Raw genomic sequence first — 13,399 nt, 5'->3', positions numbered from 1 at the left:
TAATAAACGAAAGATTTGGTACCTTGATTGCAATTTTCCCATAATTTAATGATATGTGACTGTATGATAAATTGTGAATTATAATATTTGTCATTTGTGACCAATAAATAAATCGCAACTCATAAATTTTTTGATTTATGACCGATGAATAAATTGTGACCTATAAAATTTTTGAATTGTGACATGGAATTTCTAATTTATGACCAAAAAATAATAAATAAGTTGTTCATTTGTGACCAAATTGTATAAATCTTTGACCTAAATATAATTAATTAATTAATCAATTAAATCATAAATAAATTTAAATACAAATTTGATTTTTGAAGTTTGACACTTGTTTTCTTGATTTTAAAATATGTGACCTGCCGTATCCGTCCCTAAGCCCTTTAAAATGTAAGATATAATAAAGGAACGTGTGATTGTTGTACATGAAATCAAGGATGAAACTCTACAACAAATCCCTTGAAAACTTCTGGTGAATTCATATCTTTTTCTGGGACAGGAAGGATCTCCAGTATGGTAGCTTTGATTTTGCGTAAACATAATACCAAAAAAATGAGAAAGAAATCTAGGGACGAAGAATCCATATATCGCGAAAACTCTATACAGAATGACAAACAGTGAGTAGATGCATAATTGCACGAAATGAACCAGTAAATGGCAAAAAAAGGCTGCGAAAATATCTATATGATCAAAGAGACGAAAAGCTTCACAAAGATTACCCCCTTAATGCTTCACCCCAATTTTCATTTAAACAACTTTAAATCCAAATTCTAAGTGTGTACATTACAAGAAAGCAGGTGTTCGTAATTTCAAAAACGATGCTTGAAAGGAAATGCTTTACAAGAAGGCCACTGCATCATTGGACAGAACAGAACATTAGGAGATGAATTGCTCTCTCGGTACGCTACTTCCTAGTAAACTCAGCCAAACATTTAGCATAAGCACAAAAGGATATCTGTATCAAACTAGCTGATCTCCACCACCCCTTCCCCGGCGTACTATTTGTCCCCGCCCACGGCCATAACCTCTACCACCGCCCCTCCTTCCACCTCTCCCTCTTTCATATCCAGCACCTGTTAAAAAATAAAATAAAATAAAATAAAATTTGACACTAGCAAGTCCAAAGGATTTTCGGATATTCAATAAAAGTGCAAGAATGAAGATCATCACTGACTTTGTTTTCAAGGCTAGATTTTTCTAATCTTACATCTCTTCCTCTCTCATTTGTTATATAATTTCTTAGTTCTCGATTATTCCTAGCTAGGAAAAATCTGGAAATCACTACCTTTTGCTTAATATATAGGAATTATCTTGAATTAGCAAGATGATAGGTCAGCAGATATTCTACTGACAGAGAGTCTATAAATATGACTTTATATTTATATATATTTTATTTTTTTTTTGATACCCAGGTTTCCCAGCTTCGCCAAACTATATCCTGGACCCCCAGCCCCCGGCCCCTCAGTGACTGGTGGAGGTAAATAGCGGTTAATGTCCAAGTTGACCACGGTTCGAACAGCCTTTATAAATATGACTTTATAGCATGTATTATAGATTGTGTATTAGTGGATGAGTTGAGTTAATGAGCGTAGAGAGAGAGAGAGAGAGAGAGAGGCAGCTATTGTAAGTGGAAAGTGTTGTGAAGTGTGTTAACACCTGAGTCATAAAATAATAAATAATAAGATTGTTGTGAGTAAATTAAATTGGACAAGTCTATTAATAATATAAGTGATGAGAACATCGAACGACGTTTACTTATTTTATTTAAACTTTATTTATTTTCTTGAACTATTATTTAAATTTGGACTTGTATAGGCTCGAGCCCAAGCTCGTTAGGGTTGCTTTACTATTTAAACCTATTTTGCATTTGTAACTTTCAGTTGATGATGAATGAATAATTATTTTGGTGGCTCATGTCGCATCCCTCCCCTTCTTCTATTGAATTCTTCTTCTATCCCCTCCCTTAATTCCCCATTCTTTCTGAATCTTTCTTCTATTTCTATTAATCATCATTTTGGTGCTGCATCAAATTTGGTATCAGAGCCGAACCATGGGTAATTTCTTTTCTTTAATCCAAAATTTATTCATATTTCCTTCCCAAAATCTGTTGGAACAGCACGAACTAAAAGAATTTTTGGTAAATGCAGCAGTTTTTTTCTTCTTCTTCAATTTTCAGTCTTAGTAGAAAAAAAAAATGTACTGTTCATCGCGGGTACTGTTCACACAGAATTTCAGTTTATTATTTTGTTCAGTTTCTTAATTAAAAATAAAAAAATAAAAAATAAAAAAAAACTGTTCACGGGTACTGTTCACGTCCAAAAAAAAAATTCTTTTTTTGCAGCTGCTCATAAAAAAAAAAAAAAATTGTGGTGTTGTTCCACAAATCCCAAACCCTAGCATTCAAGTCCATTTAGCCCAATTAACCCAGCCTACTCTTTACAACCCCGGCCCACTCTCCAAACACTAACCCCAGCTGGCCCATCTCTATAACAGGATCCAAACCCCTTCCCATCTGACCCAGTCCCAAATATCCGACCAAGCGCGATTATAACCAATCCATTAACATCAAATACCCCACAGTTTCACCCGATTCCTCTCTCACAACCACTCTCTTGCTGCCATCGCCTTTAATCACCATCACGCTACCACTTCATTATCTATTGTACCCAAGCATCTAGAGCACTACCGCTTCATCGCCATAGGCCACCACCACCAACCCAAGATCATACACTTCCACCACAGTTACCACACTCATATATTTCCTCGTCCATCTCAACAATCTAAAAGCCACAGTCACCACACTCAGTTTTACGTCCACACCAGAGTCAGCACAAGTTACAGTCAATAGACGTTAAAACCATTGGACACGAAGGGAAGAACAGAAGCATAGTTGGGGCTTATAAGTCGGCAATTCAGATCAAGCGGCATACAAATAATCAAAACTAAACAACAGGGAGTCCTTGATCTCTATTTAGTATTGGTTTATACTACTACTTCATTTTTAAAATTGCATCAATTAAAATCTTGTGCTGCTGTTATTGTGATAATTTTAGCCTTAAACCTCACTTGATCAAAACCATTAATCGAATTGACACTAGTGATCGAATTGACTTCCATTGTTCCCCACTTAAATTGATTGGAGAATTTAACTAGTGTTGACCCTTGCTTTGCCATTTTACATGTACTAGCAGTATTAACTTGTTTTGGATTTAATTAATCCCAATATTTAAAATTAAATTAAAAAAATGGTACAAGTTATTTTCCATTGCTTGCACGTATTGTTCACCGATCTCATCATAACACGTCATTTAGTTGGTATTACATTGCATGTAGTTGCAAGTGGTCGTCTTGTCATCTCTATTTCCAATACATTGACCATGGATCCATCCCAATTTGATGCACTCACTAGACAATTAGCGCAACTTGCCACTAGCCTATCAACTGTCCAATCAGATATAACTGCCACTCGTGAGGAGAGAAAGAACCTAGCTGCTAAGTTGAGCAATTTTAAGCGAACCACTCGTTTAACTGACACTAATTCTGAAGCGTCTCATAATAGACAATATCATGTGGACAAAGTGATCAAAAATATTTTCGACGCGATCGTAGGAATAGGGATCAGATTCGTAAGCGAGAACGAGATAATTTTGAAATTCTTACTCAATGGAATGCCCTTAAACAAGGAAATCAATTAGTGACTGAGTATATCGCGCAATTTGAGGAATTTCGAACCAAATGTCATTTAATTGAGGATGAAAGCATGACTTTGAGTAGGTTTAGACAAGGTTTGAGAGATGATCTTAAGCACGAGCTTTTCCTTCGAGGTGTCACTACTCTTGATCACGCTTACTCTTTAGCTCGAGATTATGAGTTGATTATTAGTACTTCATATGAAAAGCGTGGTCATCGTCGTTCACCCATCTCATTAGCGTCGTCTCATCATAAGTCTATCATAAAACCTTCTCTGTCTAATGTTCGATCTATTTGGAAAAATAATTGTGAAGGTCGTGATAGTCCAAGATCTTCTTCTTCATGTAGAAAGCATAATGGCAATAATCTTTCGATTTCACTGGCTCCACTTCCTCCTGTTAAGTCCCTTCTAGGACCTCCCCCGTCTAATGTTCCTCCAATTTTGGAAAATAAGGGTATAATTTGTGAAACTCCAAAGACTTCTCACTTGCTATGCATCAACTGTAAGAATTTTGGCCACATCTCTTCCAAATGTCCTAACCGAGCCTTAATCATAGAAGAACGAAAGAATGCAATAGATGAGTCGTTAGAAGATCTAGCATATGGCCCTAAACTTGAAGATTTTGATGATTATAGTGAGAACACTTCCTTAAGTGGAATCCCGACCCTTCCCGAGACTTTAGAAACTATACCCCTTGTTTCCGACAACTCTCGATCACATGTTATATGTCATACCCTTATCCAACTCAAAGAGTTTGATGATTTCACTAGTCACCCTTGGAGAATCCAGTCGCTTGTTCTTAGTACTAAATCGAAATTCTCCACTACTGACCAACCTCAAACTGATGGTCAAAACGAAATTGCTAACCGAAGTCTTGGCAATTTATTACAGTCTCTAGTCCAGAAAAATCTTGAGAATTGGAATTCAATCCCCCCAACTATTCACATCGCATATAACAATTCTATGAATCGGTCTCTAGATCTAAATCCATTTGAAGTTGTTCATAGTTATAATTCTAGGCAACCGTTAAATCTTAGTCCCATGTCCTCGCATGCTAGTGTGTTGTTGTCAACTGAAGCATTTGTATATCATCTTCATGACTTGCATATTGAAATCAATAAACAACATAACGCAAGTAATGCATTATATAAATTTCAAGCTGATTCGCATAAACGATATTTTGAATTTAACATTGGGGATTATGTCATATTACAAGCTTGAAGTGCTGGTCCTTTAAAAATTTTAAAGCATGTTGGTTCAAATGCACATGTCATTGCCTTTTCATCACATTTTAGCCACCACTCTGCTTTAAATATTGAGGACTTCATTACTTACAAATACCGTATTACTTCCTTTGATGATCCATTTCTACTTAACTTTGTGGACCCCCAATTTGACTATATTGATATTTCTACTTTAATACCATCTATCACAGCACACAAAGATAAAATTGATGTTATTTTAGATGAACGTGTTGTATTGACCAATGATGGCAAAATTCGGTACTTCCTTGTTTGTTGGGTAGATCGACGTACTTATTATGTTCCTCATTATGTACAATCATGTGAAAATGTTGAAGATGAGGTGCATGAGTATTGGTTATTTGAAATCCAGTATCAGTACTTGGTTAGAAGGAAAGATTGGCCCCCTTGGTCAGATCATATTCTTGGGAATAAGCTACAGTTTTCAGTACTATCAATTATGGAATTTCATTACTTGGTTCGTCAGAAAGATCGTCCCCCATGACTTGACTTGAAACATTTGGAATATCAGATTAACTGCAGCCTATACTATCTATCAACTCGACAGGGTCGAGTTTTTCTCCCCCCCCCGGGAGAGTTGATGAGGACATTTTACGTATTTTATTTCAACTTTATTTATTTTCTTGGACTATTATTTAAATTTGGACTTGTATAGGCTTGAGCCCAAGCTCGTTAGGGTTGCTTTACTATTTAAACTTATTTTGCATTGTAACTTTCAGTTGATGATGAATGAATAATTATTTTAGTGGCTTATGGCGCATCCCTCCCCTTCTTCTATTGAATTCTTCTTCTATCCCCTCCCTTAATTCCCCATTCTTTCTGAATCTTTCTTCTATTTCTATTAATCATCATTTTGGTGCTGCATCAATAAGACTATATATTTCGGGTTAAACTCTACAATTTCGTATCGTGGCGAGGTGATCAAGGGGCAAATTTAAAGCTCTTGAGATCATGCACAAACTGAAATTGTGAAGCTTCCATTACGTGCTTGGTTACAAGGAGGTTCACCAAGTTACAATGAGTGACCTACAAGTAGTAGGTGGAATTAAGAAGCTCAAAAATCAAGACCTGTAAAAAATCACATCTCCAAGGAAAAAACTTGTGAGACATAATCGAAAGAAGTAATGTGACACTCTTAAGGACGTCGAGGCTCTGAAGAAGTGGAAAACCAAAACGAGTAAAGCTATATTTTCAATATAGATAACAACCAATGCGATGTTGTAGGGACACATAAGGGGAAAAAACCATTCCAAAAGAAGCATGCAACACTTTTGTAGCACTTCTCTCCAAGAAAAAGGACTCAAGGTTGAAACTTCTATAGTACTAGTTACCCCATATAGCTCAATGGGAAATGACAATAAGTCACTACTTTGACTAGGTAAAATCTCCATCATGAAATCTCTGAGGTCGATTGAGAAGAATAATTATACATTCGTTGAGCCCAAGCCCAAGTTTAGAGGCTTCATTGTCAATCAAAACTTCACCAGTCAATCTCAAAAATTTATAGGCCAGCCAAGAAGCATTGATCAAGAAAATGTTAAAGGTCTCAATAAATAAAGAAGAAGAAGCGTGATTTAGCTATGAAAGGAAAGGTTGAACTCAACAACAAAACAATAAAAAATTAAAAGAAGATAATTTTAAAGAACTACAAGGAGATTTCTAGTAACAAGAGAAAGCAATCATCTTCGGGATATTAACAAACTAAATGCTTTATGTGTGGTAAATGGGGCCACTATGCCACATATTGCCTGCTTAGAAAACGAGCAGACAATATAACAACCTCCAATGAGCGAGATAAATACAATTGTGAAGAAAAATCATCTACCACAGTTATTGAACAGGTTCAAGAGAAAGTATTTAGTTCAAGCTTAGGGGACCAATCAAATAGATTATGAAAATGATTGCATCGAGGATTCAAGACAAGGCGTAATGGTTGATTAAAAGTCTTCTCAGTGGATTCCAAAGAGGGTGAAACTACTAGATTCAAAAGAAATGAATGACAAGCTACAACAGAAGACGAAAGAGAAAATTAACGAAGCAACAATTGAGCCAACTGCCAACAAAAAAATCTGCTAGATTTAAGCAATGTAGAAGAGAGCCTACAAGGTGTTGAGGTACGTATATGTCCACAACCACAAATAAGAAGTCGAGCAGACAACAGAAACCAAATATCAAGTATGCTAACACATCAATAGATGACGAAAAGGAAAGTATTGAAGAGCTGGACAAATTTGAAGTAGAAAACATTTTGATCAAAGGACAAAGTCATTCAAAAATGCAGAATTTCTGACATAGTGAGGAATGACTAGAAGAGGGCTGAAGGAGATAACTGAATATCATCAAGGACTTTGTTTATAAAGCTTTAGATTTGTTAGTCTTATATAACTTTGTTTATAAAGCTTTAGATTTGTTAGTCGTATATCTCTCCCTCTCTCATTGTTAGATAACTTCTTAGTTCTATATCTTTCCTAGCTAGGAAATATGTGGAAATCACTAGCTTCTGCTTACCATATACGAAGTATCTAGAATTAGCAAGAAGACAAAAGTCTGTGGAGTGCACCGACTAAGAGAGCATATAAATATGAGTCATAGCATGTAATATGTAATTGAGTTTATTAATGGATGAGTGAAGTGATTGCGTGAGGCAGCTACTGTGAGCGGAGAGTGCAGTGAGTGTTGTGAAGTGTGTTAATGCTTATGTGATAGAATATTAAATAATATAATTGGTTTAACTCTAAATTAACTCGTACAAGTCTCTTTATTAAGATAAAAGCCAATATATTTTGGGTTTAAACTCGTAAAGTCAAAAGACAAAATCCAAGGATATGAAGTAAAGAGTTTGGTTTAAGATGAGACTTGTTATCTCTCTTGATATCATGTGGTATGGCCATTTAGAGTTCTCAAATATAGACACTTCCCTCAACCCCCAAATATGTATCATATAAAATTTTACACAGTCCATTTTATACTTGGAAAGCATGAAACAAAAAAAGAAGCAAGTAATTTTTTTAATCCAAGAATGAATTTTCAATATTTTTCTTCTTTCTAACATAATTCCATCTAAACTTCTACGGTAAAATCAGAATAGTTCGATTATAATAAAAACTTGATTGGGCTCAATAAGGACCCAAGTCGTTTTTAGAATCAATCAATTTTTATTTACTGAGTGCAGAATTCTTATATTTTTGGGATCATTTCCCCACAGGAGATGAAAAACACCAGATTGCTACCTTGCCTAGACTGTCTAATATAAAATGCAGTATACGAGTATCAAAAATTTCTATAGGAACACGCATTGCACTGTATGTCAGTGAATAGTAAAAAACAAGTAATTCAGGTAACTTACCATCGTAACCCCTGCCTCCGCCTCTGCTTCGTACCCTTCGTACCCTTCCACCGTTTTCTACCAGTAGATTATCAGTGAGCATTAACGTGTGCCAATTATTCTTCAAAACCAAGAAAATCAGGAAACTTACCCTGGTAACCCCAGCTTCTGCCTCGTCCACCTCCTTGACCCCGATTATAATATTCACCATCTTCTGCTAGTAGATTATCATTTATTAGTGAGCATTTAATGCAAGAAAATTCATTTCAGAAAAACAAACCACAACTAGCAATTTTATTATATATGTAAAATATATAACCAACCAGTACCTTGATAATTCTGGAAACCAACCCTTCCACGACCACGTCCTCGCCCTTGCCCTCGCCCTCGTCCCCGGCCACCATATGAATCTGAACATCACATGTTGAAAATAAAATATGTAAATGACCTTACTTTTCTCTAAACAAAAAGGATAAGTACCTTGATTTATCCGTAAGACCAAAAGAATCAAGCCTTCACGCTCACCTTGATTAATATCCAGAGATGGAGCAATGACTTGTTTATCTAGCCACAGCTCTTTCTGATTTTCAACTTTTGCCTGCTCCATGTTAGGAGGAGCTTGGTACCTAAATGGATAAATTTCTGAAGAGATTAGCTACGAGATTCATAAATGAAAAAAGTTGTTCTATGGATAAAAAGTTTGAAATTTCAAATTTACCCTGGCGAGTTCTTGTTCAATTCAACAGTTGACAAAGTAATTGTGATCAGAGAGACTTGCCGCTTCATCTCCACCCTGCAAGAGAGGAGAAACAAGAAATTTATTTTTCCACCATTAAATCACACATTTTTCTGGAACGTTGCTGGTTTATGAACTTACGGAGTCAGCCCCTCCTCAATGGGCTCATATGCATCAGTTATAGTTGTTGATCTAGTGGATATATTTTGATGCAATACAGGTATTCTCTTCTGTTCGTTACACAAAAAAACACAAATGTTACAGTATTATACAACTTTTGTATCTGTCGAACAGAAAAAGTACTGCTGAATTCAAACCATACCCAAAAAAAATATTTATACACCAACAGAACTTTAAATAAAACATTACGAAGGTGACAAGTCAAACTTCGTATGGAAGTACCTTGACAATCTCTGCAATGGTCACTGCCTTACTGATTGCCTGTCCCATTGCGTTCAAAACAACCTCCTTCTCTTGTTTATCCTGAACGTGGAAGTATGAATCACCTTTAATAAATGAAGATAATGCAACAACACGGTAAGACCTTGCAAAGAAGTCTCTTATAAATCTGAAAAAAAGACAAAGAGATTGCTAAACCTGCATAGCTCCAGACGATGAAGAAGAAAGGAAGAGGATAAAAGAAGTGTAATAATTGACATTGTAATCGGAGCTCACTTTTTTGGGTCAAAATAACCAAAGAACCACAGTTGTAAGTTCTTTGAATTGAAAATGTGTCCATTTAAGAATCAAAATACTATTACATTGTCAATTGAACAAGCTATTACTTAAGCTGGTCATAATTTTATCAACACATTTCGTAGGACCCACAAATTACTATCCATTTATTATCAATATATTCCGTAGGACTCACAACTTATAAGCACTTAAAAGTTCTACCAAACAAGCACTTTTGAATAGAGGGAAGTTGGAGGTGACTGGCTGCTGGATACCTTTTCTGAGGGGTAGGGGTGCAGTGCTGAATGATTTTCACAAAGAAGGTTGAAAAGCCATTCATGATGTTTGGGGAAGCTAATAACATTAATAACACGAAAAAGGGTAAAGGCAGGTAAGAAAATCTTCTGCAAGGAAATTGTATATCACCCCTGGAAATGTAGCACAGCACCCACAGTAATATTCAATTCTGGATTTGGAGGATACAACTAGACTGCCATTGCATGCTGAATAACTTTCAAATTTAAATAATTGGGTACAAAAATAGAGATGGAGTAGAGTTCCATGGGTACTCAACCTAACTAGAAGAGTTTGATGACAATTCCAGAGAGAGAGAGGGGGGGGGGGGTGTTTGCTGGTCATTAAAGTAGTTTTTCTTCTTTAATGTCCTTGTGTTGGGAAGCCAAAGGTACAGAGAAGGATAGCAAATTTTCATATCAATTGTAGTATATAATTTTGAGTAGCCACTTCATGCTGAAGTTCGCTCTCATTGTCTTTCCTCAAGTGACATCTAAATGTAAAAATAGAGAAGGTAGTTAAATAGAACCTTCGTCGTAAGAAGCAAAAACCACGATAATCCAAGAAAGTAAAGGTGGCAACGACATCTGTGAAGAGTAAACTACATGAAATCCAGATAGTAAGGAATTTTCAATATGTGATTGCATAATATGTGATAGTGTTTCTTAAAACCATGATCATGGGTTCTTTACAATTGTCCACATCAAATAATATTTGAAGTTAAAACAATTGATATGCTAGAATGGGTATGAAATCTAATAGCTCAAGCTTTTAGGTCAAAGTAGAGTTTGAGTTTTGTATTTGGTTCTCCCTATTCACAACCTAATTAGCTATCAGAGCTGTGGTTGCTTATCCAATTTTGGGACCATGGGAGTGTCAAACTATCCCACATTGGATAAATAGTTAAAATCAGACAATTAATACACTAAATGGGCCAAAAGCAAATGGCTTAAAATTCAGGTGGATTTGGGATCAAAACCTATGGATTAGGCTCAGTCTCCATGCATATTTGAGCTTCACTCAAATGATATTTACGGGCGGGGGGGAGGACATAATAACCCACGCATTGCACTTTTGAGGCACAGTCCCTTTCATCGTCCTATGTAATGGGTTGAGGCTTGAAAATTTGCTTCCAAATGCCAGAGATAAGAACTGGCCTGGAAGAACTTATGTTGACATTGTGACCTCATTTGTCTTCCCAAGGGGCAGATTTTTGTAATTAAGTCCTAGAGAAGCTTAATAATCCTACTCTTAAGTTGAAATTTTTACAAACCACTTAGCAAAGTGTTCCTCAAAAATTATATATAACTGAAATTCCATAGATTTTAAACTTCAATATATGAAACTCAACAGGTACTCTATTTTGCAAAGATTGGTTTTAATCCCTCGTTCAAAAGAAAGAAAGGGATTTCCTTGCACTCAACATCACATTTTACTCTAATGATTACATTTCTTTATGCATTTGACCTATCATGCACAATTTCCATAAGACCACGTCTTATAAGCACTTAAAAGCACTACTAAACAAGCACTATATATCATTTCATATGCTCTCTTGTGTGTATTTGTTTCCTTTACTTTTATTTTTCACTCTTATAGTCAAATGCATGGTTGAAAAATGCTGGGGCAGCAGATTTCTAGACGTAAATTTTCAAATTAACTAGTTCAATGCAACAACTATTCCGCCCTAGATAAGGGGCACAACAAACCACAAAAACTCACCAAGCCACAACCTGCCACTTCAAGATTCAATTTTTCCCCCTTATTTGTCAATAAGTTCCAAGTAAATCAACTAGAAAACCAAGCAGGAAACTCAAACCGTCAAAATAACGAAACCAAAAGAGTGTTTTCGGACTTGTTTCCTCCATAAAGGACAAAAGACAGAATACAAACTCACAAACCCACTTGAAACCATAAAAACAAAAAGATCCCACGCCATCCCGCTTAAAGATTCAATTTTTTCCTTATTTGTCAAATCTTCCCAGCAAACCAACAAGACAAAGTGTTTGGGGAAAAATCCCACCAAATGTACAGCTAACAGCCTAACACAACCGGAAAATGAGCAGCAGAAAAACAAGCAGGAAGGCGAAAATACAAATTAACTGTGATTCGACAAACTACATACGAGCACAAAAAATATAGGAGAAATAGACTTTATTAACTAACAAAATCTCACAATACAATATTTTTCTTGCACTCACAACTTCTCCCTACACAAAACTACAACACTCAATGTGACTAGCAAAAAACTCAAAAACAATTCCAATATGTTTCCTAACTTTATTAGAATTATGACTCAACCCGACACCAAATACTCAAAACCAACTAAAAAACAAATCAGAAAACTCGGAACAACGTAAAAAATAATAAAACCATAAACTGAGTGGTCAAGAAAGAGAACCTGAAGTAGAGAAGTGGCATAAATAATATAATTCCGTATGAGACCCTGAGCTGTGACTCTGATTTCATTCTCACTAATGTGTTCTTCTGGCCTTGGCTTCTCAACTCTCTGATACCTATCCATTCTCTGATATTCCTTTCTCGCACTCTACGGGCGCTTCTTTCTGGAGTGTTCTTTGCTTCCGCTGGACAGGGAAATGTAACGAAATTGGCTAAGCTATAAAAGTTATTTTATTTTAGTGATAGTATAAAATTTATTTAAATTTGACTAGTGAAATTAATTAATTTAAAAAGTGTGGCCATATCAGAAACAGACATCATAAGTATTAATTATGCAGGGACATAATTCAAAAATTATTTGAACATGCAATGTGGAATGATGTCTCGCTGAGCTTCATTTTATAAAAACTTTTTTTTCTCCGAATTTATTTTCAATTACATTATCTCAACAAAATAATTTTGTTATTTCATATGTGAACTCAAAATTTTGCTTATTTTTATGTACAAATTCTTCAAAAATTATATTAAAAAAATCATTTTTAAAAAAAAAAAAAAAAAAGACTCAAATAGAATGGACGTATGATATCAGAAAGTCTTGTTTATTATTTATATAATAAATTCGTAATTATGTGAATTTTATTCTACTGTATTCTTAACTTGATTAATTCAAGTCTCAATATTAATGAAGGGGTCTACATTATGCTCATATGTGAGCTTATTTAAAATAAAATAAAAATAAAATAAAATAAAATAAAACATCTAACTCATTTTCAATCGAATTTTCTTCTAATAAAATAATGGTCCAAAAAAATTTATACTCCATAATTATACATTCTTGAAAAAAATCACTTTTCCATCAAAGTTATTCTCAAATTTTGGGCTCAAACATGGAAATATATGTTTTGTTTTTTTATATACCTTTTCGTTTCTTTCTTCTTCTTTTTTTTAACTCTTGACAAAAACATATGTCAATATAGAAATATGAAAGTGAAGGGAAAACCGTCTTCATCTCT

At 35.1% G+C, this 13,399-nt stretch overlaps 1 protein-coding gene across 1 annotated transcript; it reads right to left on the bottom strand.

The window, feature by feature from the left end:
• Window positions 1–718: 718 nt before the first annotated feature.
• Window positions 719–12,591, bottom strand: LOC111381113 (keratin, type II cytoskeletal 1-like). Its single transcript, XM_023004840.1, has 9 exons — window positions 12,388–12,591; window positions 9,420–9,500; window positions 9,159–9,247; window positions 9,000–9,074; window positions 8,807–8,907; window positions 8,611–8,691; window positions 8,433–8,495; window positions 8,303–8,359; window positions 719–1,076 (listed from the first exon to the last, which is right to left on the bottom strand). The coding sequence occupies exons 1-9, from the start codon at window positions 12,508–12,510 to the stop codon at window positions 964–966; spliced, it is 783 nt and encodes a 260-aa protein (XP_022860608.1). The 5' UTR covers window positions 12,511–12,591; the 3' UTR covers window positions 719–963.
• Between the last annotated feature and the right edge of the window lie 808 nt (window positions 12,592–13,399).

The sequence above is a fragment of the Olea europaea genome, unplaced genomic scaffold (assembly GCF_002742605.1).
Source record: "Olea europaea var. sylvestris unplaced genomic scaffold, O_europaea_v1 scaffold2257, whole genome shotgun sequence".
Taxonomy (NCBI): domain Eukaryota; kingdom Viridiplantae; phylum Streptophyta; class Magnoliopsida; order Lamiales; family Oleaceae; genus Olea; species Olea europaea.
This window is presented reverse-complemented; position numbering and strand designations above follow the sequence as displayed.